Source organism: Talpa europaea (assembly GCF_964194135.1).
Source record: "Talpa europaea genome assembly, chromosome: 16".
Classification (NCBI taxonomy): domain Eukaryota; kingdom Metazoa; phylum Chordata; class Mammalia; order Eulipotyphla; family Talpidae; genus Talpa; species Talpa europaea.
Window position 1 is genome coordinate 6514276 of NC_140084.1, and position 23139 is coordinate 6537414.

At 58.3% G+C, this 23139-nt stretch overlaps 2 protein-coding genes across 2 annotated transcripts in view; one reads left to right on the forward strand and one right to left on the reverse strand.

Moving 5' to 3' along the window:
• Positions 1-15038: 15038 nt before the first annotated feature.
• Positions 15039-20044, forward strand: HSD11B2 (hydroxysteroid 11-beta dehydrogenase 2; the record flags this gene model as incomplete). Its single annotated transcript, XM_084256549.1, has 5 exons — positions 15039-15303; positions 18698-18910; positions 19026-19211; positions 19326-19463; positions 19677-20044. The coding sequence occupies 5 exons, from the start codon at positions 15039-15041 to the stop codon at positions 20042-20044; spliced, it is 1170 nt and encodes a 389-aa protein (XP_084112675.1).
• Positions 20045-21104: 1060 nt separating this feature from the next.
• Positions 21105-23139, reverse strand: part of ATP6V0D1 (ATPase H+ transporting V0 subunit d1) — a gene marked incomplete at its 5' end in the record, with an annotated part of 34746 nt that continues 32711 nt past the window's right edge. Inside the window, 4 exons of the mRNA XM_084257240.1 lie at positions 21105-21700; positions 21791-21868; positions 21979-22155; positions 22280-22357. Coding sequence (XP_084113366.1) covers positions 21539-21700; positions 21791-21868; positions 21979-22155; positions 22280-22357 — 495 coding nt within the window. The 3' untranslated portion in view covers positions 21105-21538. The remainder of the gene's footprint in view (positions 21701-21790; positions 21869-21978; positions 22156-22279; positions 22358-23139) is intronic.

The window sequence follows — 23139 nt, forward strand, 5'->3', positions numbered from 1 at the left end:
AAAGACTCAGGGAGCCGGGGGGCAAATTTCATAAAGCCACCTCTTTGGGTCTCTCCTTTATTCATCTTTCAAAAACGTTAGCTGGGGGGGGCAATTTGGCAATAGCTACCAAACTTTAGAACACCCAAGCCCTTGGGCCCAGACATTCCACATCCAGGTATTTATCTGATGCATATATTCACAAAGCACACAGAGTTCACTGCAGTCCCATTAGTAAGAATAAAAAAGGGCGAAAACAATACAAATACATCATGGCACAGCCATGCCACAGCTGCTACAGCACCTCAGAACAGTGAGGGTCTGTTCACAGGCGGCCTCTAACACACAGCTAAGTGGAAAGCAAGTTGTGGGCTGGTTATAAGCCCGCGATTAAGTGACTACACATGGAGTGGATAGACGTTCATGCTCTTCTACGCACAGATTCTCTCTGGAAATAAATGCAAGAAAGCAGACATCGGAGCAGCCTCCAGGAAGGAGATCCAGTGGCAGAGGGAGAAAGACTTGCTTTTACTAAGGGTGTCACCTCTTGCCCTCTGGCCCCACTGGGTTGCCATGTGGACCAAACATACTCATGTGGTCCAGAACCCTGCACCACGCCAGACAAACAAGGAACAACCTAACAACGGGGCCTAACAACGGTGCAGCCAGAGTGCTCGCTTCAGTTGAGTGCTTTCTCACGCTCAGAAGCACTTCTGAGCTGTTCTCCACCGCGCTGTGAGGAGTCACGGAGCTCCCGATGAACTTTTGGGGACCTAGTCAAAGCCAGAATCAGACAACCAGACAGCACCACTGAGGAGATGCTGGGCAGGACCCTGGCCAGTCTTTGGCCCAGGGCCAGCTCCGTTCCCTGTGACTCAGACCCAAAGGGAAGGTGCATGCCTCAGGAAGGTTTTGCTACCAGCCACCTTCTCGTCTTGGTGGAGGATGTATGGTTGCCTTGCGAGTGGCTTTCTAAGGAAATTTCTAAGCAAGTTTTCTGGTCCTCCCCCCTACACCCCCGGCTCCCAGGAGCTGCTTTTAAAATAATTTTTACTGAAATTTAACAGATGCCCAATTCAAACACCTGGAAAGGAAATGCTGCGTGGCACACACTGTTTCACAGAGCAAAAAAAAAAAGCATTTATAAGAGAATTTCTAAGGACAAGTACTCTTTCCTACAAGTGCCAGAGAAGTTTCTGGCTTTAAAAGTTCGATCCCCAGCCAGGGAGGTGACCCACATGGAGCAGCCGACCTCTCCTGTCTTGCCCGCTGCTCCCCTCACGGTGTATTTCAGTAGATCTGCCTGTTCTGTTCCCCACTCTGTCTCTGGTGAATCCTCTCACCTCCCACATCTCTGGCCTGTACCCCAGTTCTTATATGTATACATGAATAAATCTTTAACTAAAAAAAAAAATTCTGAGAAGTAAAAATAGTTTGACTGAGGGATGCACATCATACCTCCCAGAAAATAAATCAGAACTTCAAACTAGTTTCACAAATCCGTCACTCGCAGGCCTCAAATGTGGCTGGGCCCTTACTTTCTCTCTCACAAACAACATGCAGAAGTCTGATGCTAGGACAAGAAAAATTTGAAGATAATCATTCCTGCACTACATGGTCTGCAAACATTTTCTGTGCCAATCTTCTGAAGCAACCACTGCAAACCCTTTAGGACTCAAATTAAGCCAAGGAAAGGGGACAAGGAGGAGCAACATGGAGTAGAAACAAGGCCAAGGAGTGGAGGCAAGGGTTGTTGATTTTAACCAGGACATCAACTCACATGATTATAGGAACAGCCTTGAGGAACACCCACCAAGAAACAGTTATTACCAACAAAGTTGTGACAGAACAAAGTAAGAAAAACAAGAGGAAAAAAAAAAAGCTGGCTAATTAAGCACCCATGTTGCATCTCATGGTGATTATCTGTTTACAAACCAGTCTCCCACAGTGAACCACCAGTTCCAGAAAAGCAGGGACCACCCTTTATCCATCTCTACATCCAGCTCTCTTTCATAAGGGAGGTGAAACCACTTGTTTGGCAGCCATCTTGGCTGCCATTGCCTTAATCCAAGTCTCTATCACTGCTCCCCTATAGTGTTTCTATGATAATAATAACTATAACCAACTTATAGTTATTATAATTTAGAGGGCACTATTCTGTGGCTGGCACTGCTTTAAAGTACTTAGATGGTATTCAAAATGATGGGCAGAGGCCATCGTTTCAAAGTTTTCTCATAGGGTCTCCCTGGTGACGCAAGGGGTAAGACGCCACCTATGAAGTGGTCTGCAGCCACTGCAGCACGAGTTTGATCCCTGACTGGCCAGGGAGCAACCACATGGCTCAGCAGACCTCTCCTGTCTCACTCACTGCTCTCCTCAGCAGTGTGTTTCAGTAGATCTGCCTGTTCTGCCCCACTCTGTCTCTGGTGAATCCTCTCACCCTCCACACCTCTGGCCTGTAACCCAGTTCTTATATGCATAAATATTTTTAAAAAAAAGTTTTCTTATAGTCTCTTACAGTTTGTTTGTTTTTTTTTTTCTCATAGTTTTCTCTCTAGTCTCAGAGGCCTCATATATGGCTGGTTTCTCATTTTTTTGTCTCATAAAGAGCATGCAAAACAACACCCCCCTTTCACAGATGAGGGCATTGAGGCTCAGAAACTAGTTCTTCTAGGGGCACCTCAAGACTGGCAGAACTAAGATGGCCCTCAACTGACTTCCGCTGTGCCCTGTCGCAACCATGCTGCCCAAGCCAGAGGTGAGGTTTTCAAAGCCTGTAACTCATCAAAACTCTTCTATGGTTTTCTCTTCCGGCTAGAAAAAAGTTGACACATGCACGTACACACACACACACACACACACACCCTCCACACACACACATCCTTCTAGCCTCCATTGTCCTTTCCCAGCACTTGGCCGCCTCCAGACCTTTATATTTGCTTTTCCTTCTTCCAGAAACACCTTCCCCTGCTCCCAACGTGGGCTCCTTTTCAACTCGCAGGTCTTAGCTTCCAAGTCACCTTTCCCGGCAGACCCTCCCTAACCACTCCTCTCCTCTCCATCATCCCCGGGGCGCTCATCCCGACCTGAGGTCGCTTCGGTCGCGCATCTGGCGCCCGCTGCCCGGCCTCTCCTAATACGCCGAGGGTGCTGGAGCCCAGCCGAGCCTGTCCGGAGCCCTCCGGGGCCCCGCAGCTGGCACAGCGCCGGGCACAGAGTCGGCGCTCAGTGAGGACCCGGGAGCCCGACGCCTGCTAGAGGAAAGTGCCGCGCGCGCGGGGCCCCGGAGCCCAGAGCCCGGCGGGCTGGAAGTCGTGACCCCGCGGCTCGCGCCGGGCTTCGAGGCCAGAGAAGCGGCGGGGGCGCCTCACCTGCGCGCGGCGGCGGCGGGGCCCGGCCGGCCCTGCCAAGGTCACCCCGCGTTCAGTGCGCGCCCCGGCCGGCCGCCGCCCCGGGGTGGTCGCTCCTCAGACCCTCGCGGCGGAGACTCGGGGTCCGGCAGCGGAGCGCCCCGGCGCGCGGCCCCATGCCGGGCGGCGCGGCGGAGGGTGGCGGCGGGCTCCGGGGCGCGGGCGGCGCGGCCGGGCCAGGCCGAGGCTGGCAGGGCCTCGTCCGGCGCTGGGCCCGTTCCCCTGGCAACGGAGCGGGCTACGGCGCCCCGCAGCGGCCAAACCGCGCCGCGTCCCTTCGCGCCGGCACCCGGCTCCAGGAGGGGCTCGCGGGGAGCCCCCTGGCGCCCCCGCTGCCCCGCTCCTCATTCCTTTCCAGCCTTTTCCCTCGAAAACCCACTTTCCCCATCCTCAGCCCACAAGTTATCTGCTTGAAATCCTAACTTGTCCCCCACGCGCCCCCCCGCCCCGCCCCAATTTTCTCCTAAGGCCACCACTCTGAGGGAGACCCCCCCCAACTCCCCTCCCCCCGCCAGCCTTGCACACTTTCATGAGAGTGTGTGCTGGGGCACTGGACGTGCCATGAGGAACACCCAGGAGATCCCTGCCCTGTGGGGAGACTGTGACTAAGGGGAAGACGGATCTAGAAAATGAATAGGTAAGTGCCCCACTCTCTGAAGTGTGAAGTGTAAGCGCTCAAAATAGGCGGTGCAGAATAGCCCTGTTCTTTATTCCCTGTAAGTGGAGCATAAATCCTACTGGGGGGCCCCATCTTCCAGGCTGGTGGGAAATTCACCCTTGGCCTCCACTGGTTATTCCAAGGATGCAGGATCTCCTGCCCAGCACTCTGGGAAGCGCCCTCTGGCCATGTGACTTGCTGGCACTGAGGCCACAGCCACTGTCCCATCCACGAGGACTTTCAGGTTGTGGCTCTATGGGGTCATGTCCGCTGCCAGGGGATTCCTCTGTCCCAGGGATCCGCCTGCTGGACCTGGCTTCCCTGAAAACTCTCTCTCCTCTTCTTTGGAGGTGCTCGGAATGGACTGCCCCATGAGCTCAGGATTTCTCAAAAGATAGGAGGAGCTTTTGTCTTCTGCAGGCTGTCCTGTCTGTATCTCCAAAATGGTGAGCAGCTGACAGGTACCTGCTAGGAATGGGCTTGATGGAAAACAGCCAATCCCCCAAATACGTAAGCCATACAATAAAAGTAACCTAACCCTCTGCCAGTTGTGGGTCCTGGTGCAAGTGACTTAATCTCTCTGTGATTGAAATTCTTATTTTCAAGACTGATAAACTCAAACTCAATGTGGAGTAAATATCAGTGCTCTCTGGCCTCAGAAATACAAGATGATGACTCATCTCTTGTCTGGAATTGGAGAATTAGGCTCAAGCAGAAACTAAGGTGACTCCTTGACTTTAGCCCATTGTGACCACTTCAAACTTCTGAACTCAGAACTATAAGATAATAAGTGTGTTGTTTTCAGCCGGTGGATTGGTGACAGTTGGTTATAACAGCAGTTAGGAGCTATACAGTGGGCTTCCAGTGGGGTTAGATACACATGTACAGAACCAACTAAAGCTGTTTCATTTTGAAACAAAAATCCGAGTGCCAGCTCGGATTCCCTGACATCTGTCTGAGCGACTCGGGCCAGGCTTTCTGCGAGGACTCCTTTCTAAAGGCACAGACATTGTGACCGCGTTCTTCCCAAGTCTGTCATCAGCGTGTGGTCCGGGACACAGAGCTGACACTGTCCAGGGCATTGCCTCTTGGGAAGGGCCACCCGCACATTGCCTGCCCCCGGGATGGAAGGCAGAGGAACCTTCCGAATGTGATAACCCCACCTCACCAGTTTTCCGTTTAAGATACTCCCAAGGCTCCCTTGGCCTGTGAGAGGATCTATAGAGACAGCAAAGCATGGCTGCCGCGGCCCTGCGGGGCAAGCACCTATCTCTGTCTTCAACCCTGTCCTCAGGGAGGATTGTGCAGCTTCTGGAACCTGGGCATTTGCGCCCACCCCCAGGCCTTTTCCCACAGGGTTCCCCTTCCTTCAAGTGGTGTTCCAGCTCCTCCCGTTCCCTCTGGGGGATTTCCATGAAAATATGTGACACACTTTTCTGGGGCAGAAGTCAGTCCCTCAGGCAGGACTTGTTCCTGCTCAGAGCTGCTGCCCCAGCAGGTCTGCCTCGGGTGGACGAGCCCAGGACAGGGGAGAGAAAGACCGGCCTGGGTGTTGTTTGTTTTTTTTTTTTTTTCTTTTTTTAAGATTTATTTATTTGTGCGTGCAAGAACTGGGGTACAAGCCAGAGATGCGGGGGTGGGGGGGTGAAAGGATTCACCAGAGACAGAGTGGAGAACAGAACAGGCAGACTGACTGAAATACACTGCTGAGGGAAGCAGCGGGTAAGACAGGAGAGGTCTGCTGCACCATGTGGGTAGCCCCCTGGCCGGGGATTGAACTCGCGCTGCAGAGGCTACGGATAGCTTCACAGCACTGTGCTTAAGCCCTTGCGCCCCACAGCCGGGGTTTTTACAAACACATGTGAGAAGAGTTCCAGCTGGCTTAGGACTCCTAGAACCCCCAGAAGAAACCCCATGGGGATGGGCAGACAAAGGCGGCTCACCGGGCGTAGCGGTGTGTTCACATTTGGGGCCAGTGTGCACCTGGGCTTCCTGGGGTTTGTCCCTTGCCAGTGGCCGCCTCTTTCAAACCTAGCTGTGCCCGTCACTGGCTGGAGAAGTTCCTTAACTTGGAACTGGGGGTAACGGGTGAAATGGCAAAACGCATAGAGCTGTCATGAGGCCTGAAAATGGGGTCCTACATTTAAAGCACAGTGTTCAGTTGATAGCAGACACAGCTACATATACAGTGACCCCTAGAACAACACGAGGGATGGGACACCAAGCCCCAGAGCAGTCCAAAATCCCATATAACTTTGATACTCCCCACCAAACAAAACCCTGCAATACGAATAGGCTGCTGTTAAGGGTCTCATAGTCAACACAGATATCGTGTATTGTACGTATTATGTGCTGTATTCTCACAGGAAAGTAAATGAAGAAAAGAACATGTTAATAAGAAAATTATAAGGAGGGCCTCCCTGGTGGGTTAAAGGCAGCACTGGCAAGCTATCGCCAGCCACTGCAGCACGAGTTCGATCCTCAGCCAGGGAGCTACCCACATGGCGCAGGGGACCTCTCCTGTCTCGCCCGTTGCTCCCCTCAGCAGTGTATTTCAGTAGCTCTGCCTGTTCTGCTCCCCACTCTGGTGAATCCTCTCACCTCCCCACACCTCTGGCCTGCACCCGAGCTCTTATACGCATAAATAAAAAATTATTTAAAAAAAAAGAAAATTATAGGGAATAGACAATACCTTTGCCTTTATTTATTGACACTAAACCTACGTCGTCTGTGGACAAGAAAATCTGCCTTCAAACTCATGTTGTTTGAGAGTGAACTGTAATCTAATCTGTTTTCCTTCTACCAGAAGATGATGCTGTTCAGTTCATCCGCTAAGGGAGTTAAATTTTAATTACCATCTTAGCTTGAGAGGGATGGGGCCCATCACAGCTCTGTCTCTCTGAGTTCAGCTCCTCCGGGTCACAGTACCCTTTCCAAAGAGCCCATCCACTTGGCTCGTCCCCAAGGTCAGCAGCAGCTGTGGCCTGGTCAGCACGTGACCTCCTGGCCGGTTTTTCTGCTTCCACTGGGGGGGCCCTGTCCCCATCTGCGCACCATCACTCGCCACATTCGTGGCTGTCTTAAAAAAGCCAAGCTGCTTATTTTACTTCCTGCTCACAGTCCTTGACTCCCCCTGTTCCCAGAGAGAGGTATTTCTGGGTGCCATAAAATCAGAATCAAAACCTTCTCCCCACCACAGGCTCCCAGACCTCCCCTGCCCTCTGGCTCCCTCTGACCTCTGTGGCTTCCTGGCTCTCCCCTCCCCCAAGAGCGGCTCTCCATAGGGTATGCTGTCACTACCTGCACCAGCGCTTTCTCCGGGGACGCTTTCTCAGGCCCTCAGACTAGAAGAGGTCATCACGGCCGATAGCACGCTGATGGGATTCTGCTTTCTAGCTCCTTCTATCTGTGGCTCCTTGGTTGTGGAGTGAGCTGAGTCGGGGTGTACTTCCAGCCAGGGAGGGAGCCCACAACGAAGGTGGGGGTGGGGGGAACAGTGCTTATCTAGCTCATCGTGGCTTCCTTGGGACACAGTAAGCGCTCAACAGATGTTTGTTAAATGATAGAAAGAATGAACAAATGAAAAGGAAGAGCTACTTATAGGAATTTCTTGTGGCGCCCACTGCGAACTCCATACTTATTGAGTGATTTTTTTCCGGTGTGAAAATGGGCTTGCCTTTATTACTATCCCTTCAGCACAGTAAATGTATTTTTCTCCATGTCCCTTGTAAAGTTTTTTCTTTTTTTAATTCGATACATTCAGGACATTTTCCTCCCACTAATTTTCCTTGTTAAGTGGTTTTTATGACTACTTTGTGCTTTAAGAAAGAAGTGCCATTGGGTATTTAAAGTATTCTCTCAGCTTTCTTAGTGAGAAGGTTCTGGCAGCTTTCCCATTGTTGACTGTAACCAGCGCGGCTTGGAACATGATGTCACCCCTCCAGAACTCTCTCAAACCTAGATAAAACTTATTCTGTGTCTCCAGTTGGGGACAAGGTGTTTGGAAACAGCACCTTATGCAACACAGCTGCTGTAGGGCCATCCCCTGGAGGCAAATGAAGTAAAAATCAGGGTGTGTAGAAAATGTGCCCACAGAGTCCTAGGAACCAAAGATTTTAAAGCTTCTCTGCCAGTAATTCAGTTTTTATTTTATGTTTCTTGGAAAAGTAAAGGCTTGTATTCACCACATATGTTACCTAAGCTGCAGAAGGGGTGGGGGCGGGACATGAACCTGGGCTGCTCGGGGCTTCCACAGCCGCCTGGTGCAAGCTGCTGCCCTGTGGGCCGCGGCTGGGGCACGCGCTCCTCTGGGAGAGGCGTTTCCACCGAGCGTGAAATCTGTCCTTTCGCCTGCTCGTGTCCACAGGCAGTGGCACATGCACGCAAAGTTGTTGGCTGTTCTTGCTTTATTTCAGACACGTGCAGGGCCGAGGCACCTGAATTGTTCCTCGAATACTTTAAAGCAAATTTATGTGCCGCAACCCCTCAGGCTTGCTCCCAGCGGAATTTCCTTTGAGTGTTCCTATCTCCGCACCTTATGTAACCCGACACAGTGATCTGAAAAGGCTCGGAATCTGAAAGAACCGCATTCTGAGCTAGGAATGAAGGTCGGAGCCCTTGGGAAAGGGGTGCGCTCCTCTCCCTGGGGCCTGGATCACACTCCACTCTGACAATGCCCAATTCACACACCAAAGGAAAACGCTAACCCCCTGACATTGGCACCAGCGGCTGCTTCATCTCTCTGAACAAGGAATCACTTAATGAGGTGTTCAAGCCCTGCACCTGGCTGGCGGTTAAAAATATTTCCATCACCACAGTGAGTCACAGATCGTCCAGGGATGGAAGTGATAGTGGCTTGGGCCCCCTTCAGGGGAGAACCCCCTCTGTGGATTCAAAGATCAGCCCACCCTGAGAGTTGGGGTCTCCTGTCTGTCGTCAGCACTGCCCGTGAACGGGAGGGTCTGGAATCTGTATTTTCACTCAATGGTTGGGCCAGGTGAGGCTAAGTCCAGTTCACCCACCCGGGAAGTGACCCCGAATTCCCAAAGCCCTTGGGCCAAAAATCTTGTTTTCTCCTCCTTTGGATTTCACTTTTAGAAATCCCAGCCCCGCTAGCTATTTGCATAGCGGCGGTGAGGGACCTCCAAGGAGGACAGGCACCGCTCATAGGTGGTTTGCTTTTCAAGGAATTCGCTGGAGAAAATTGTAGGCAAGGCTGTGAACAAAAACCCCCCTCCATCTGGTTTCAGTTTATTTAAAAAACAACACACACAGGCCTCCCCACCAGCAATCAGAAAGCAGCCACAGCTTCCCCACGGGGGTATTAGCCACCAGGGGTGGGGCTGAATTATGTATATGCAAATAAATTAAGCCAGCCCGCCAACAGCAACTAGTTTTTGTATCTTTTGCAGTTGTTCTGCCAAGAAAAGGCCTGGATCAGGGGTGGTGGAAGCTGTAAGGAAGCAAGTTTGGGAATTAGTTTTAACAACTTGCCTTAATTTTACCACTGGGAGACATGTTTCTAATCCAGAAGCACGTGGGAGGAAAGGTTGATGGGCTTTCACCTTGCTGTTGCCAGTCTCTTAATGCCAAGACTGAAGGCCAGGGCCCAGGCAGCTGTGTGACCTAGGGCAGCTCATTTAATGTCTCTGAGTCTCTTTCTTTCTTTTTTTTTTTTTTTTTAAGATTTATTTATGTATGCATACAAGAGCTGGGGTACAGGCCAGAAGTGTGGGGGTGAGAGGATTCACCAGAGACAGAGTGGGGAACAGAACAGGCAGACTGACGAAATACACTGCTGAGGGGAGCAGCGGGTGAGACAGGAGAGGTCTGCTGCGCCATGTGGGTTGCTCCCTGGCCGGAGATCGAACTCGTGCTGGGAGGCTGCAGACAGCTTCATAGTGCGTTGCTTAACCCCTTGCGCCACCAGGGAGGCCCCTGAGTCTGTTTCTCTATGTCCAGGAAGAGAGTGATGTTCGCACTGGCTTCGTAGGGATGATGTGAGGATAGTGGATAAGGCACAGACACGCTACTCCGAGGACAGGCACAAGCAAACAGTGCCTGTGACGGGGCATCCACGAAGCCGATTTCACCTGGAATCAGCCAAGCTCTGCCCTGAAGTGCTCTCAGCTGGAGCTTGCTTTGTCCCTGGGGCTGGTTCAGAAAACTCTTCAGACCACATTCTCTTGGTGTTTCCCAAACATCTGACTCCAATCCTGGAGGCAAAGAGAAGCCGCGAGGAGGCACGCCAGCCAGGCATGACTTAGAAGCGCGAGTGATGCTCCGGGCTCCTGCTTCTTGCGTCCCTCTTGGGGTAGCCCCAGGGCCCAGGCTCCAGGTGCACAGCCCGGATGGGGTGCCTTTAAAAGCGCGGGGCTTTCAGATCATGCGCAGGGCACCCAGAGGTGAGCTGGCAGTCACACGAGTGAGGTGCTAGAGACCGTGGGCTTCCAGCTGCTCCTGGACTCAGCCTTGCATGTCCGCTGCCACCAGGCTCACTGCGTCCGCTCAGACCTCTGCTTCTGTCCTTGTCTGGCTGCAGCCACAGGACCCCCGGCCGCCGCTCTTCCCCTGTCCCCAGTTCCATTTCCCCGCCAGCCAGGTCAGGGGGCCCATTGGCTCAAGACTGTTCCCAATTCTCCTTTGTCCTCCGGATAAATTCTAAGAGGCCACATGTGACAGACATGACCCTGCATCAACGTCGTTCTCAGGAGCCCAACTTTGGGCTGCTCAGGGACACCCGAGTTTGAATCTTGGGACTGGTCCGAGAGGCAAACTCGTGTGCTGGAGTTGGAAACCTTGAACAATTTTCATAGCCCCTGGAAGCCTCTGTTCTCTTGAATGTAAACTAGTAATAATGCTTCGTACCCCAAAGCTACTGTGAGGCCTCTGTGCCCAACCCAGAGCTTGGGACAGTGCAAGAGGTTTGCAAGCCAGCACATGGAATGAGGGTGGAGGACGAGGTGTGTGTGTCGGGGGAGGGGGTGCTGTTTGAACTAGGGAAGATGATGAGACCCACTTTCAGACATGCTGAGCATAAAGGCCTACGGGGCTCCAAGGGAGGTGTCCAGGGGCAGCAGGACAGGTGGGCCTGGAGTTAAGACCAAGGCTGTACTGAAAAGGAACATGGGAGGCTCCAGCAGGAAGATGAGCTCATGGTGGTGAGAGGGGCCGAGCATGAGGTCTCCACAGCCAGAGGTTCACCTACAAGGAAGAGAAGCTCTAGAAGGAGGCCAAGATGGAGAACCGGAGAGTAGGAGAAAGGGCTAGTGAGGAGTGGCCAGGAGGGCAGAGGCTTCAGGGAAGGCAAGTTAACTGAAAGGAGAGATGCATCTGTGGAACTTGGGGACAGGATGGCTTTCACGGGGGGCCTTTGGCCAGCTCAGAAGGAAGAGCTGACAAGGGGGAATGAGACCCCTGATTTTAGACAATTTTGAAGAAATGTGACTGAGAATGGAGGAAGCACTCAAGAATGATGCTTGAAGACAGGGATGTAGGACTGAGGTAGAAGAAGTTTTTTTTTTATTGTAGTGGCCAGTGGTGAGTGCTTGCTGCGGGGAAGGAGCCAGTGGCAAGACAGCCACAGGGCGTGGGTGCCGGAGGGGCTCAATAAAAGTTCGCTGCCTTTGGACCTCCCTGGTGGCGCAAGGGGTTAAGACACAGCCTATGAAGCTGTCCGCAGCCTCTGCAGCACGAGTTCCATCCCCAGCCAGGGAGCTACCCACATGGCACAGCAGACCTCTCCTGACTCACCCGCTGCTCCCCTCAGCAGTGTGTTTCAATCAATCTGCCTGTTCTGCTCCCCACTCTGTCTCTGGTGACTCCTCTCACTCCCCACAACTCTGGCCTGTACCCCAGTTCCTGTATGTATAAATAAATAAAACTTAAAAAAAAAAGTTTGCTGCCTTTGAGGATGAGGAGGAGAGGGTCTGGAAGGGAGGCCCCGTTGTGCCAGCAGGGACGGGGTGGGCCTGGGGCGAGCAGAGTCCAGGGCAGGGTGACTTTGGGGCTCTGTTGCGTCACAGAGGAAAAGGATTGTGGTTCCAGGAACCCCGCTGTGGTCAGAGCATAAGGTTGGCACCCCCACCCCAGAACTTCCCCTCCCTCCTGAAACCCAGCTGTCAGCTGGCCTTTATCCCCTTCAGAGCCGCACCCCCCACAGGCCAGCAGATGGTGCCCGTGAGCTGCCGGGTTGCGCAGACCCGCGGCAGCCAGCCCGCCTCTCACCTCCCGGGGAACCCCTCCGAGCCTGGGGTGTGCTGAAGGTCTGATTCGCCAGGTTTCTAACTCACGGGTGGGGGGAGCCAAGACTTAGGGAAGCCTCAGGCTGAGGGTTAGAGATGGGCTGGCTCAGGAGCTCTCGCGGTGGCTCCTCTGCCCCCGCCAGCCCTTGCCTTATCTGCTAGGGTGACTGCTCGCCGCCCCCCTTCTCTCCTCCATGGAGGCCCCTGCCAGCCAGACTCCTGGTTCTGGTACAGGCTGGTTCTCTGCCCCTGGGCAGATACGAGCTGGCACCACGCCTCAGACAGGGCTGGGCCAGCTCCTCCCAGCCATGCCTGCCCCAGCCACCTCCTTCCACACTAGAGCATCTGCACCTGACACGGGCTAAGGGCTCAGCTGCTGAGGCGGCCACGGGGCCACCCTGGAAAGGAGAGCTGGCTTCCCGGCTTAGGCAGCCGAGTGAGAGGGGGAGCTGGGGGAAAGATGGGTTATAAAGATGTGGCAGATCGTACAATCCCACCAAGACCCAAACCCACAAAATGAATGGTTCTGTCTAAGGTGGCAGAGTATCGCGGAATGGGCTGGAAACCAGCCCACCCCCCCTCGCACCCTTCACCCCCCCAACCCCCCACCCCCAGTGCTTTAACTCCCCCCACACACAGCCCTGGACTCAGCAGCCGGAGCCGTCATCCCGACGCCCTCCCCGTTGCGGGCAGGGGAGCGCCCCGTGTCTCAGCCTGTTCTCACCTTTCTGTCCCGCTGCCACCTCCCTGCCCTTCGACTCCTGCTCGGGCAGGAGCTGCTGTCGTGTGACCTTGACCTTGAAGGCTGCCTGGGACCTCTGCCCCTTCCTCTCCCCAGCCACAAGGGGAAGCCCTGAATGACCTGAGACCCGAGCACGGATCCTCAGTCAGGCTGGAGCCACAGCTCAGCTCAGAGCCGGGGCAAGGGAGCGGCGAGCGGGGCATGGATTCAGGGCAGCAGGAATCGGCAGTTTTCAGAAAAGCACTGTTTTCCCGAGTTTCCAAAGGATGACCCCAGACCAAGGGAAAGAGTCCCCAGAAACGCAACGCACAGAAGTCCTCACACGAGCGCATGGCGTCACGGCACGGGAGACACATGCCGCACGTGCACCCACGCGTCACAGAGCTCACGGGCAGCGTGCAAACAGGCACAACCTCGTTTCCTCAGTGTGGAGGCTATCACGTGTCACAGTGGCCTCTTCTGAACACAGGTGCCCACGGGCACACTAGGTCACGTACCTAAGGTCAGGGGCCCACACCGTCCCAGCCCTGTCCTGCCTCCCAGGGCCAGAGCTAGCCTGTCATCTGTTCCTCCAGGAGGGCCAGGTGGGGGCACAGGTGTGGCCCTGTGCAGGAGATGGGCCCTTCACCCAGAGCCTCTGCCCTTACGTGGGTCTGTCTCCCGGCTGCCTCCGTGAGACCCCACCAGGGGGTCATCTCTGGATGGCAGAGGCTTTGGAGGAGGCACTGTCATGAAGCCCTGGCACGGAGCCTGGGCACCTCAGAGAATGGGCAGAGGGGCTGGGAGAGGCCCATGACCTCCCAAGGCCTTGAATGGAGCCTGGAGGAGGCACTGGGCAAGGCCTGGAGACTCACAAGAAGCGGGGACCCCTCAGCACCCGGCCTGGCAGTCAGCTACTGGCATCAACTCCTAGTTACCTGGCAGAGCCCTGGCCCGGATGCCAAGCACAGGGTGCCAGAGCTGGAGGTGGGCAGACTGGGGGGCCGACGGGCCACACACAAACACATACGTTCGTAGACACTGGCAGGGGATTGCACCCACACGCAGTCACTCACTTGATCCCCTGGGAATCATGATGGGGGGGCAGGACAACCCTGTCTGAGAGGCCGCCCTCCCCAACTCCGGGGTGGGGGCCCTACTGGCCTACTCTTGGAAACCCTGGGGTCGGAGGGTGCACTGGAGGTACTGGGGGGCCTAGACGCTTCCCGGGACCCCGCCCCACCCGCACCCCCTCCCACACGCGTACACTTGTGTGGCAGGAGGAGGTGGGTTGGCTGGGGCATCTCCGGGGCTGGGCGGTGCAGGGGAGGCAGGGCCGGGGCTGCCAAGCACCCGGCGGTCGTCTCGCTCCCCTGCTCCCGCCCCAGGCCGCGGGCGCTGGGGTGCGAGTGCGCGTCCGGGCGTGCGCCGGGGCCGGGGGCCGGGGGCCGCGCGGCGCGGGGGTGCGGCCGGGGTGCCCGCGCTGCCGGCCAGGGCGGGTGGGCTCCCCGCGGCGTGGCGCGGGCCGGGCGGCCGCGGCGGGGGGCTCGGGGCGCGGCGGGGCGCGTCCTCAGGTGTCTGCGGCGAGGGCGAACTGGGGGTGCCCGCCCCCCACGGCGGCTCCGCGCCCCGGCGCGTGCGGGGGGCCGCGGGGGCTGCAGGACACCGGGGCTGCGGCGCGGTCGGCGGCTCCTCCTCGAGCCACAACTTTGGGACTTTGTTCCGGCTTCTTCGAAAGCGGATCTGGCCGCGGGGGCGGGGCGGGGGGGGGGGCACCTGCCCGGCGGGGGGTGCCCGAGCGCCGCGGCGGAAAGCCCCGCCCCCCGCCCCGCCCCGCCCCCGCCCCGCCCCCGGGGCCCTTTATAAGCGCGGCCCGAGGGCGCACGGAGAACGCGAGTGTCCCTCCAGCCCCTGGCCGGTGCCCTCCGCGGCGCCCGCGCCCCGGCCCCGGCCCCGAGCGCCCTCCGCGCTCCGCAGCCCGGGCCCCGCCCCGCCCCGCCCCGCCCTGCCCCGCCGGCCCGGCCGCCATGGAGCGCTGGCCTTGGCCGTCGGGCGGCGCCTGGCTGCTCGTGGCGGCCCGCGCGCTGCTGCAGCTGCTGCGCGCAGACCTGCGCCTGGGCCGCCCGCTGCTGGCCGCGCTGGCGCTGCTGGCCGCGCTCGACTGGCTGTGCCAGCGCCTGCTGCCCCCTCCGGCCGCCCTCGCCGTGCTGGCCGCCGCCGGCTGGATCGCGCTGTCCCGCCTGGCGCGCCCGCCGCGCCTGCCCGTGGCCACTCGCGCGGTGCTCATCACCGGTGAGTGCGCGGGGCGCGGAGCGCGGGGAGTCCAGGCTGGAGAGCGGGGCCGCACCCCCGAGGGCTGGGCAGGCGAGGCGAGGCGGGACCCCCCGAGGGAGTGCGCCCCCGGGTGCAGGGAGCCAGCTGAGGAGGAGCCGCCCCGAGTCGGGGCTGACTACCTGTCGCTGCGGGAAGTGCTGGCGGGAAAGGGAGCGGGCAGGTGCGCGGAGCAGGCGGGTGACGGAGGAGGAGGGAGGCTGCTGGAGTTTGGGGGTGATGCTGCGCCCCTCTCCAAAGGGGCAGTGTCTGTCGGGACAGGGGGCCATGCCCTGAGGGACGAGGGCTCGCGACCGGGGGATGGTCGCTCCCTAAACTCCGCCTGACATCCCCACGTGGGGCGCACCACCTCCTCCTCCCTGGGACCTGGCAAGGCGAACGTGGGGACTTGGGGTACTGCCCCCCAGCTGTTGGGTTTCCTTGGAGTTCAGGAAAGCTTGAGGTCAGCCCGAGGAGCAGCAGGGCATTCAGCTGCCACTCATGCACCACCTCTCACCCCCTCGCTGCTGAGGTGGTGGCCTGGAATCTGCGCCCAGCACCCCACAGCCCATCCCTGATGCGCCCCGGAGCCCAGGAGGGACGCCTCCCGGAGCTGGGCTCAGGTGCCTCAGGCCGCTGGCTGAGCTCTCTTTGTCTGGTGCAGGGAATAAATCTGTCACCAGAATGAGGGAAACAGAAGGGGGGCTGAGGCCCAGCCGGAAGTGGGGAGGGGGAGAAAGGCCAGGGGGCACAGGCTCAGTTGTGTGGGGGGAGGGGCGCTCTCTGCTCTCCCCCCACCTCATAGTTTTGGACAGGTGCCTCCTGGCTCTGCCTTTGCATTGGGTCTGTGCTGGGGGCAGCTTTTCCCAGAGGCTTTCGGTCCAGTAGGGGGCCCTGCATGACCGGAGGAAGCTGGGAGAACTTCCCAGAGGAGACTGTCTTTGAGCTGGGCCTCAGAGCATGAGTGGACATAGGTGAGGCATGGAAGGTGTTCTGGACCAGACGGCAGGTGTGGGACAAAGGCGCGAGGCAGGTATAAGCATGGCCTGGGTAGGGGACAGTAAGGAACCAGGCTGGCTGCTGGGCGTGGGGGCAGGGGAGGTGGTTTCCTCAGAAGGGGCCTTGAACGCCAGGCAAGAAGGCTGCTGCCTAGACGAGGCACGCGAGGGCTTTGGGTCTCAGCGAAGACCGTGGTGACAGAGCCGGGCTCGGGCTGAATGGGACCGACCCAAGTTTTAGGTGCAGAGCATGAGGCCACACGGGACTCCGGGTCCAGGGATTTGAGGAAGGAAAGATGAAAAATTCACCTGTTATGAGAGGACAAGGTTGTTGGGCGCTCTCCTCCTGCCCCACAAGGGGCAACTCCCCTTCTAATTTGTGAGCTGCCTGCACAGGCTGCAGGCCACTGCAGGTACCGAGAAGGCAGAGGGCCGTCTCCCCTGCGCTCACCACAGGCCCTTGTGTTGCTGCTGTTACTTCTATAACTTTGAATCTGAGAGTGAGGTGAGAGATGTCCCTCTTCTGTGACTTGGGCTCCCCCAGCTCCAGGCTTAGACACCCCGTGTGCGGGTAAGGAGTAGCCTCCTGGCCTACTCCCCGCTCTCAGTGGGGTTCTTCTCTCACCACAGGAATGCAGGACAAGTAGGTGGCTAGGCCCTGCCCACCTGCCAGGACACTGCCTGGTGGCTGCCCGATGACCTGCGGCCCTCCCCTTCCTGAGAATGCCTCTGAGAACTGCTGGTCAGGGCTGCTCCTGGAGCTCAGGCTTGGGGTCAGGGTTTGGGCAGGAGGCTGTGTCCCTTGCAGGCACTGAGGTATGTGAACAGGCAGGCGGGGTGGAGGGGTGGAGGTATGTACAGGTATCTGAGTGTGTGCAGGGGAGCGGAGCATGTGCCAGGCGTGGGTGACTGTGTTGGGACCACAACTGAGGCCTGGAAGCCCTCAGTTTCTCTGTAAAGGTCCTGTCTGCTCTGGGAGGAATCTTAGGCAGTTACACACACACACACACACACAGGCACACACAGGCACACACATACACACGCTCGCTCACTCCCCTCCCCCAGCCAGACTTGCCTGGAAGGACCCCTCAGCCCCTGGCTGGCTGGCTGGCTGGCAAGTCCCCAGGCTCTCAAAGCCCAGCTTATAGCCCCCTGCTCAGCTTTGTTCTCTGCCGCTGGAGGGGGAGGGGTGCTGAGCCCTCCAGGAGGGGAGAGGCAGAGCTGCTTCTGCTCACCAGGACCACCCGAGGGGGGGGGGCCCAGCAACCTCCTCCTCACTGGCCCGCCTCCTCCCCTCGCTGGCCGCCCACAGAGCCAGGATCAAAATGGGAACAATCAGGGAAGCTGGAGCTTATCAGTCCCCACTCTGGCTCTGCCTGGGGGCTCCTCACTACCTACCAGGGAAAGGAAATGGAGCCTCCAGTGCTCGTGTCTGGGCCATACCACCCTGAACGCCTCATCCCAGAAGCTACGCAGGGTTGGGCCTGGCTAGTCCTTGGATGGGAGAGGAAGCCTCCAGGAGTGGTCACTGACTTCAGGTTGCCCTTGGTGGGTGGGGGATGGGGTTTAAATGCAGGTCTGTTCTCTTCATCCACCATCATCCTGTGCCCGGGGGGCAAGTGGCCTGGGCCACAGAGAGTGCCTCATGCTGGCCACTGATCAGAATTCCAAGGGTGGAGGTCGGAGGTGAGGTGGGGCTGGGCTTCCAGCTTGCCCGGGCCCTGGAGTGTCAGAGGGAGGTGGGCTCAGGCCCCACCAGGCCTGGATGATGAGAGCAGAGAGTATGAGCCGAGGGCACGGGTTTCGTCGTGAGGACGCAGGGAGCCCGGGATAGGCGTGGCAGCAGAGTGACATTGTCCTTCTTGGAAAGACCTCTCTGACTGCATAGGTAGAGGATGGATTCAAGGGAGCAGAAGGGGGCAGGGCTAACTAGCTCCAGGGCCACCTCAGTGTCCAGGTAACAGGAGGAGAGGCCACGCGGTAATCCGAAGCTCGCGAGCTGTCAAGCAGGCAGAAGGACATCAGGTCTGGGACTGGCCTCAGGCGGACCCACCGTAGAGCAGGCCTTCCTCTTTGCTGACTGACTAGGAAGCAACTTATCGCCACTGGGTCTTGGTTTCCTCATCTGTAAAGTGGGAATCATAGGCCGTGCTGATGGAGCAGCTATGGGGAGTCAGAGGGAACAGCTGTGAAGAGTTGAGGCCCAGGTGTTCAGCCAGAGGGGCAAAGCCCATCAGCGCTGGGCAGGCCACTGCTGGGAGCTTGGGTGCCCTGGGGCCTGACTCCCGCCTAGACCCTGGTAATCCTGACATTGTCTTAGGCTGGTGATCCTGGGGTTGTCTGGGCCGCAGTTCACCGACTCTTCTGCCCCTGCCCAGGCTGTGACTCTGGCTTTGGCAAGGAGGCAGCCAAGAAGCTAGATGCCATGGGCTTCACGGTGCTGGCCACCGTGTTGGGGCTGGATAGCCCAGGTGCCCTGGAGCTACTTGCCTGCTGTTCCCCTCGCCTGAGGCTGCTACAGATGGACCTGACCAAGCCAGCGGACATCAGCCGGGTCCTGGAGTTCACCAAGGCCCACACCACCAGCACAGGTCAGTGGGTGCGGCTCCGCCAGGAGAGGGTATGGCTGGATGTGGTGAAGGGGCTGGGGTTGGAGCTTTGCTGGGGGCTCATCCGCTGTTTTCTGCCCCGGCTTCGCATCCTCAGGCCTGTGGGGCCTGGTCAACAACGCCGGCTACAACGATGTAGTGGCCGATGTGGAGCTGTCTCCGGTGGCCACATTCCGCAGCTGCATGGAGGTGAATTTCTTCGGCACACTCGAGCTAACCAAAGGCCTCTTGCCACTGCTGCGCCGTTCAAGGGGTCGCATTGTGACGGTGGGCAGCCCAGCAGGTGAGTGCCTCCCCGCCACCCTGCCTGGGGCAGAAGAGGAGCCACCACGGGACTGGGGGGAATATTGGAGGCCCTGGCCCAGGCTGAGCGGCCCTGGCCCCTGTCCATTTCCAGGAGACATGCCATATCCATGCCTGGCGGCCTACGGGACCTCCAAAGCAGCCATGGTATTGCTCATGGATACATTTGGCTGTGAACTTCTGCCCTGGGGGATCAAGGTCAGCGTCATCCAGCCTGGTTGCTTCAAGACAGGTAGGGTTCAGTGTTGGGTGACACGTGGGTGGGGCCTAGGGCTGGGAACAGAGGGGTGGCATGGTGTCATCTGGGCTGGGGTCAGGTCTGAGGAATGGGCAGGGCTTAGGCTGGAGGTGAGTAGCAAGTTGTGGGCCAGTCCTGGTCCTGGCTTAGCCCTCTCTAGCTGACCTCAGGCCCCCCCCCACTCTGACCTTGACACTCCTTCCCCAGCGTCAGTGCAAAATGTGGGCCACTGGGAAAAGCGCAAGCAGCTCCTGCTGGCCAACCTACCCCAAGAGCTGCTGCAGGCCTATGGCGAGGACTACATCGAGCACTTGCACGGGCAGTTCCTGCACTCACTGCGCCTGGCCGTACCAGACCTCAGCCCAGTTGTAGATGCCATCACTGATGCGCTGCTGGCAACCCAGCCACGCCGCCGCTATTACCCAGGCCGTGGCCTGCGGCTCATGTACTTCATCCACTACTACCTGCCCGAGGGCCTGCGGCGCCGCTTCCTGCAGTCCTTCTTCATCAGTCACTGTCTGCCAAGGGCACTGCGGCCCGGCCAACCCAGTGCCCCCGCCCAGGATGCAGACTAAGACCCAAAGCCTTTGGGCCCTGCCCCCATGATGGCCCGATGAGCGGTGCCCACGTGGCCTACCTGCTCCAGCAGAGCAGATGCCATGAGCCCTGGGCCTTCCCTTGGGTATTGCGACCTACAAGTCTGCCCTAGAGACTTGGTCTAACAAAACCCAACTCTGCCACTGCCGATGCCCCAGACCAGGCCTGGCAAGGCTGAGGCTTCCTGGTGAATCTCCGGGCCTTTCTACTTCTTTTTGAGCCCAAACAGACCCTTCTGTGCATAAGATTCCACCCCGCAGCTGGGGTCGAAGTCTTCACTGTAGCCTTTGACAGGACCCCGCAGACAGCGGCTCTGCAAACTAAGGAGTGACTGGGTGGGTTGGGGGCCCCCTCAGGATTCCTTCTCGGCATCAGTGCCTCGGTGCTGCAATTCAAAGGATGAATCACCACTGTTTCTTGACTGGCTCAAGAATTAGGTTCCCAGCAACCCACCCCCGAGCTCTCAAGCCACAGGGAGGCTGCATACCCTACTTGCCTGATTGCCACTTTTTAAATAAAGAAGACAAATTTTTATTTCTCTTAGAATGTGGGAAATGCTGTGTTGTGGGAAGGGGCGACAGGCTGTGGCTTTGTGAGAGACTAGGCGCTGCCTGGGGAACCCCTGGGGCTCAGCTTGGGGTTTGAGGCTCTGGGCAGAGTCTGGTTCATTCTCTTGGACAGAGGCCTAGGTTTCCTCATAGTGAAATGGGTGTAATGACCCTGGCCCAGGGAGTTGTAGGGCACAATCAAGGGGATCCAGGGATCCTCCAGGGTCAGACCCAGGTCCACAGGCCTGTCTGAGCCTCCATCAGAGGAAGCAGTGATAGGGCCATCCGCCAGTGACTTCCCTGGCCCCGAGGAACCTCCGGGAACCTGCCTGCACCAGGAGGAGGCCGGCCCAGGGCTCTGGACTAAGAGAGGGAGGTAGAAGGCTTAGGCAGGAGAGGACTTAGCAAGGGCAGGCCCTGAGGGAAGTTGGGGGTCTGGGAGGTACTGGGGTCTAAAGAGACAGCGGACAGCCAGGCTTAGAGAGGACAGTTTATTGTCTCACAGGACAGTGCGGAGGGAGGGGGTTTCAGAGCTACTTCCCTCACACCCCAAAGACATACACTCTATCCTTCCCTTGGGCCACGGCTCTGGGGGTGACCCACAGAAGGGAGAGGAGGCTCACGCTGCCCCCAGGGGGTCCTCAGGTGTGGGGGGGACACAAAAGTGACCACATGCTTCTCAGACATGTCAGCGGCTGTAAACGTCGGGCTGAGGGGCTCCTTGCTGTGACGGTGGGGCTTGGTCCATCCTTGGTGGGGGAAGCAGAAGCCCAGCCCCTTTCAGGCCCAAGAGCAGTCTCAGAGGGCTGGGGGGGCTGGGCAGCCACTAGGACAATGTGCTACCCCCTGGGGCAGGCGGGTGAGCCGTGGCTTTGTTGCCACACACACGGACACGCACACGTGTGGGGAGCCGGGGCCAGGGCGCTAGAAGATGGGGATGTAGTTGTCGATCTTGGCGCGGTGGCGCTGGGCGATGCACTCGGCGATCCAGACGATGTTGCGACACTCCTGCTCCTTCAGCTTCACGAAGGCGTAGAAGACACCGAAGTGGAACTGGTTCAGGAAGGCCAACTTGTTCAGTTTGACCTGCGGAGAGAGGCAGGTGTGGTGTGCAGAAGGCCGTGACCTCGGAGTCAGGCCTGAGCACCCGCCCCTCCCGGCAGGCCCGGCGCTCACCTCGTGCTCAAAGAATCGGTCCTCCAGGGTCTTGTCTCCAGGGTTGCTGCCTGCACCCTCAAAGAGCAGCTTGTACTCCTGGCCAGGGGTGAGGGGTGGGGGGAAGCACGGCATGAGGACGTAGCTGGGTGCGGGACGGGGATGCAGGGCCAGCGTGCTGACCCACCGTCCTCCCGCCAGGCACTCACCGGGTAGTAGTCAGCCACGTTCTTGACCTGCTCATAGTCGTCAGCCCGAGCCAGCTGGGCCAGGCCCTCAGGGTAGAGCCGCCCGCAGTGTGGAAAGAGCTTGGCTCGGTCCTCCTTGGACAGCTCTGTGCCGAAGGAGTTGATGGTGATGATGAAGGCGCGGCGGTCGGCTTCAAACTGTGAGGCCGGGCACAGGCAAGGAAAGAGGGGGCGGGAGGGAGGCCAGTAGCCAGTCAGCGGGCAGGGGTCCCCAGCCAGGGCTGCCGGGGGTCAGCAGGCAGGAGGGCTGGCAGGCACTCACCTCCAGGATGGGGCACATGACATCAGCTGTGGTCCCGCCCAGTAGGGTGCAGAACTTGTAGAAGGACTCCAGGTAGGCCTGTGCAGAACATGGGGCCTGCTCAGCCCCGCAGGAAGCCTGGGGGCTTGCCAGCTCCCTCCCAGCTCCCTCCCCAGCCCCTTTTATGGTGAGTCCAACATCACACCCATGGATTGGCCAGGACGGTCCTCATGTCAGAGCCTGAAACACCCAACTGTTAACCAGCCAGGCGGCAGCAGCCTGCAGCGTCCCACCAGGAGTGACAGCAATTCTGGCTGCAGGTCTGCTTGGGGGGGGGGGGGAGGGGGGGGGGCTCTGCCCCCATGGCCTCATCTGGCGGAGGGCCAGACTCAGAGATGGGCTATCTGCCCCCTGCTGTGCTGCCTGTCTTTGTCCCCAGTCTCCCCTCCACAGCCTCAGAAAAGCAGGACTAGATGGGCTAGTGAGGAAGGGTCACTCCTGAGAAGTCACGCGCTGGGTGCCCTGGCCCCTCTCGCGCCCCACCTTTCAGAACACCCCTCCTTCCCTTCCCTCCTCCAAGCCCCAGGCATCAGTCCCGGGAACCAAAGCGTCAGCCCGGCTCCTGCGGAGGCATGGTTATTGCCTACGCGGACGTCAGTCCTGCAGCGCAAGGCCGGGACACATGGACGGCCAGCAGGGGCAAGCACTTCCTGCCCCGGCAGACTGGATCTGCTGGGCAGGCGGAGGAGACAGAGCAGGACAGGTCTGACCCGGCACGCGCTCACAGCCAGCCACCACAGGCTCCCTCCCACCCCTCTCTCTGCAGCCCCTCTAGGGGTGGCTGGTCACTGCGCCTCCAGGCCCCTCAGGAGGTGTGGTCA